Source organism: Portunus trituberculatus, chromosome 47 (assembly GCF_017591435.1).
Source record: "Portunus trituberculatus isolate SZX2019 chromosome 47, ASM1759143v1, whole genome shotgun sequence".
In the NCBI taxonomy this organism is placed as follows: Eukaryota; Metazoa; Arthropoda; class Malacostraca; order Decapoda; family Portunidae; genus Portunus; species Portunus trituberculatus.
In genome coordinates this window covers 3580140-3585139 of record NC_059301.1, presented here as the reverse complement: position 1 = coordinate 3585139, position 5000 = coordinate 3580140, and the positions used below count along the sequence as shown (strand labels likewise).

General features: G+C 37.8%; 1 protein-coding gene across 1 annotated transcript in view; it reads left to right on the top strand.

Annotated features, from left to right (window-relative positions):
- Positions 1 to 4668, top strand: part of LOC123520819 (oligoribonuclease, mitochondrial-like) — a 42974-nt gene extending 38306 nt beyond the window's left edge. The window contains exon 5 of the mRNA XM_045283440.1: positions 4400 to 4668. Coding sequence (XP_045139375.1) covers positions 4400 to 4520 — 121 coding nt within the window. The 3' untranslated portion in view covers positions 4521 to 4668. The remainder of the gene's footprint in view (positions 1 to 4399) is intronic.
- Positions 4669 to 5000: the final 332 nt, after the last annotated feature.

Below are 5000 nucleotides of genomic sequence, written 5' to 3'. Positions count from 1 at the left end.
CTAGAGACTTTGAAGGTTTTATTACTACGCCAAAAGGACTGGAGAAACTAGATATGGATGCAAGAATCCAGGCACTGGAAAGTAAGTTCCTAAACATTTTGTCCATAGAAGAAAAACTGGATAGAGTTCTAGCCGAGAATGATTAGTTCAAAAAAGAGATCTATTTGTTAACGTTAGCGAATAAAGAGCTATTGAAGGAAAAAGTCGAGATGGAGAAAGAAAACCAACTACTAAGGAAACAATGTGAAGAGATGAAGGCTAAACTCATGGAAATGGAGATAAAAATATCCGAAGGGGACTTGAGGAAGGAGGAATGCCTTAATCTAATTGATACCAGGATGAAAGAAGTGAACCATGAACATCAGGAGGTACAAAGGTCATTTAGGGAGATAGTAAAAAAAGCAGGAAGAGAAAAATAATGGGATTACGCAGAGGGAAATGGTAAAGGCACTAAAGGAAAATGAGTATGTGGTGAGAGATATTGCTAAAAAGAAAAGATGTGTGATCATAATAGGATTGCGGGAGGAAACTAACAGGAACTGGCAGGACAGGAGGGATAAGGAAAATGACAGGATTAAGTCTACTGAACAAGATCTCTGGAAGAAGAGGACCTATATGCTGAGGTAGAAGAAAGTGTGAGATTGGGAGCAGCGGAGACCTTGTTGAGGAGGGCTTGGAAACTTAAGGACTCTGAGGAAACCAAAACAATTTACATAAGAAGAAATATGTCACAGGATGAGCGAATGAAAATGAAGGAGCTTGTAACTGAAGTGAAGGAGAGGAATGACGAAAGAATAGAGGAGGAAAAGATCAAGTTTTTTTGGAGGATGAGAAATGGGAGGCTAAAGAAGTGGTGGATAAAACAGACGAAATAGGCATTACGTGGAAGAATGAGACTAGGAATGGAATAAAAGTGACTTACACGAACATAGATGGATTTCTGTCTAAGAGGCTAGAATGTATGGATTACCTAAGAAATAACGAACCGGACATAATGTGTGTAGTGGAAACAAAGCTAAGGCCCGAAATAAAGCTAGACTGGTTTGTTGTAAAACACTACAAAGTATGGAGAAATGATAGAAAAATAAAGGTGGTGGTGGTATAATGGTTCTTACTAAGGAAGATCTGATAGTGAAGGAGGTGAACTATAGTAAGAGAAATGAGGAAGTGATAAGTATGCTTATAACAGATGGCAAGAGTAACAGTATACATACCACCCAGAACCAGTGCTTGGGAATATGAACAGTACCAAATGGTGATGAGAAATACTCTAGACAGAATGAAGCAAGAACTCATCAGAAAGGATAGAGTGATGATAGTTGGAGACTTTAATTGCAAAGAAATAGTGTGGGAAGACTACGAAGTGGTGAACGGTGGTGAGTGGGCAGAAGAATTGTTAAAGGTAGCAACAAATAACTTGATGACACAGTGGATGAAATCACCAACAAGGTGCATAGGACAAGATGTTGCAGCAAGGTTGGATTTGGTATTTACCAGGGGCATCTCTCTAAAAGAGGAAATTGAACATGAATGTCCCTTGGGGAAAAGCAATCATAATGTCCTAAGCTTTGAGCTGGATATGGAATTAAGCACGAATAAGATTGTGGAACGGAGGGAGGAAATTTTAAATTATACTAGGGCAAATTATAACCATATAAGGGAGTTCTTTAATGAAATTAACTGGTCCGTGGTATACCAGGAAAGGGATATGCAATTGAAATACGATAAATTTATGGATTTGTATAACTGCTGTGAAAAAGTTTGTGCCATATCACAGAAAGAGGACTTTAAATAATAAACAGTGGTTTAATAGAAATTGTGAAGAAGCAAAAAAGAACAAAGAAAAGGCATGGAAGAAACTTAAGAAAAACAGTGATGTATTATCAAGGGAAGTCTACAAAACAGCAAGGAATAGATATGTTGAAGTAAGGAGAACAGCACAGAAGGAATATGAACAGAGGGTGGTGGAAAACTGTGATAGTGACCCAAAATGTTTTACAAATTCATAAATGGAAAACTAAATAAAAGGGAGGCAATAGAAAAGGTAAAAAATGGGGAAGAAGTATATGAAGATGCTGGAGATATAGCTGAAATTTTGAACGACAACTTTTGCAAAGTGTTTACAAAGGAGGAGCATTTTATGGGAGGAAGGCCTACGGAAATAAAGCAAATGCAGGACATCATGGTTACTAAGGAAGATGTAAGGAAAATTATAGGCAATCTGGATATTAATAATAGATAATATGTTGAAGTAAGGAGAACAGCACAGAAAGAATATAAACAGAGGGTGGTGGAAAACTGTGATAGTGACCCAAAAATGTTTTACAAATTCATAAATGGAAAACTAAATAAAAGGGAGGCAATATAAAAGGTAAAAAATGGGGAAGAAGTATATGAAGATGCTGGAGATATAGCTGAAATTTTGAACGACAACTCTTGCAAAGTGTTTACAAAGGAGGAGCATTTTATGGGAGGAAGGCCTACAGAAATAAAGCAAATGCAGGACATCATGGTTAACTAGGAAGATGTAAGGAAAATTATAGGCAATCTGGATATTAATAAATCAATGGGGCCTGATGGCATATCTGGGAGGTTGCTAAATGAATGTAAGGATCAATTGTTGAACCCCGTATTTGATATTGTGGAAACCTCCATACGAACAGGATTAGTCCCGAAAGAGTGGAAAAGAGCTGACATTGTGCCTATATATAAGAATGGTAGTAGAATGGAACTGCTAAATTATAGACCAGTATCGTTGACTAGTTAGTCACTAGTATATTGTGCAAGGTATGTGAAGAAGTAATTAAAGCTAAGTGGAGTGAGTATCTAGAAAGTGAAAACATTCTGAGTGAAAGGCAGTTTGGTTTCAGAAAAGGAAGATCGTGTGTATCCAATTTATTATGTTTTTATTCAAGAGTGACTGACATACTACAACATAGAGAGGGATGGGTGGATGCTATCTACCTTGGACTTGAGAAAGGCCTTTGATAAAGTACCACACAATAGACTGATGTGGAAACTAAAGATGATTGGAGGAGTAAATGATAAACTAGCAAAATGGATGGAAATTACTTAGTGGGAAGAGAAATGAGAACAGTGGTGAGAGGAAGGAAGTCCGAGTGGAAGAAGGTAACCAGTGGAGTTCCACAAGGGTCAGTGCTGGGTCCCATCATGTTTTTGATTTATGTTAATGATATGCCAGTAGGAATTGACAGTTACATGAACATGTTTATGACGATACTAAAATTATGAGGAGAGTAAAGAATGTGGAAGATTGTAACAAGTTACAGGAAGATCTTGATAAAATATATGAGTGGAGTAAGGAGTGGCAGATGGAATTTAATATAGACAAGACCCATGTTATGAAAATGGGAAGAAGTAGATACATACCAAACAGGGATTACAGGCTGGGTGATGAGAAAATTAAAGAGACCAATGAGGAGAAAGACTTAGGAGTAACCGTGCAAAACACCTTGTCACCGGAGAAACACATTAACAAGATTTTTTGGAAAACATACAACATGCTTCAAAATATTGGCCTTGCATTCCACTACCTAGATGAAGAAGATATTGTGTACCTTAATAAGACCCCAGTTAGAATATGCAGCATGTGTCTGGTCACCCCATATGAAGAAAAATGTGAAGAAGGTGGAAAGGGTACAGAGGCTGGCAACAAGGATGGTACCAGGGCTCAGGGGAGTTAGACTATGAGGAAAGACTGAGGAAGCTGGGGCTGACCACATTAGAAGAGAGAAGAACAAGAGGAGACATGATAACTATGTATAAATTGGTGAACAAGATTGACATACTGGATAGAGAGTTGATAAAGGTGACCACAAGTTATCATCTCCGAGGACATGGAAAAAAAAGCTAATAAAGGACATCTGTCTAAATGACGTGAGAAAATACAGTTTCCCACATCATAGCATTGATAAGTGGAATAAATTGAGAAGTGATGTCGTTGACGTGGTGTGTGTCAATCAGATGAGAGAGAGATATGACAGGAATGGACAAGGAGACAGGTCACAGAGAGCTTAGCTCGGGCCGTGTAATACACAAATAGGTAAATACAAATAGGTAAATACACACCAATAAATGCATCAACAGTGTATAGTTGAAAGATATTGCCATTTTGCAGAGGTTTGTGACAGCTGTACCATGCATATGTTCTGTTATCTTGTGAATATATGTAAGTTTTATTTGAAATGCCAAGTCCAATTGCCATGTGTTTAAAAAGAGCTGATCAGTGATTTGGAGCATTGATTTGAGACAGTTCTGTTATTTCATTGTCAGTAGTTGATATTACATAGCAAAGTTGAGTCTCTTGAATACTGTGTGGTGCCTTGGTCTATTTGTTTAGTATTTGTGTGCAGTTACTTATCTCTTCTTTGTGTTGCAGACGATGGTACCCTGAGCAGTTCTCAATGGTTCCCACAAAGAAGGTGTCTCATAGAGCTCTTGAAGACATAAAAGAAAGTATTGAAGAACTGTCATATTACAAATCATCCATATTTAAGTAAAACTTATAATACAATAAAACCTTTTTTAATTAACAGTTTAATATAGATAACATTGATTGTGACAAATCTTTCTAACTATGAGGTAAGGTCTGGCCTAAGAAGTGTAATGACTTAATGTAGTTTGATATTACAGTGGTTGGCCAACTGAGTGCAGAGTTTTATTTCCATATGAAGAGGCTTGTGCAATAGGGGCCAACACATCACCAACACTGATATTGCATTTTTTGTGACTTCCACCAAGCCAACTCCTACTGAATCATGTGGTGAAAATGAAATTTCTATATATCTCCTTATAAGAGAACTACACATGGTTGAGCATTGCTAACTTTGGTGCATAGAAAGCACCTAGAAACAGCTAGATGGATTAGGTTTTAGTGGGCAAGAGGGCTCAAGTAATGCAAGCAGGCAACCAATAGGAGTGTGGCTGGGACACCATGCCCCAGTCTTGACCAGTCAGTGGCATGTGTCAGCCATGTGTGC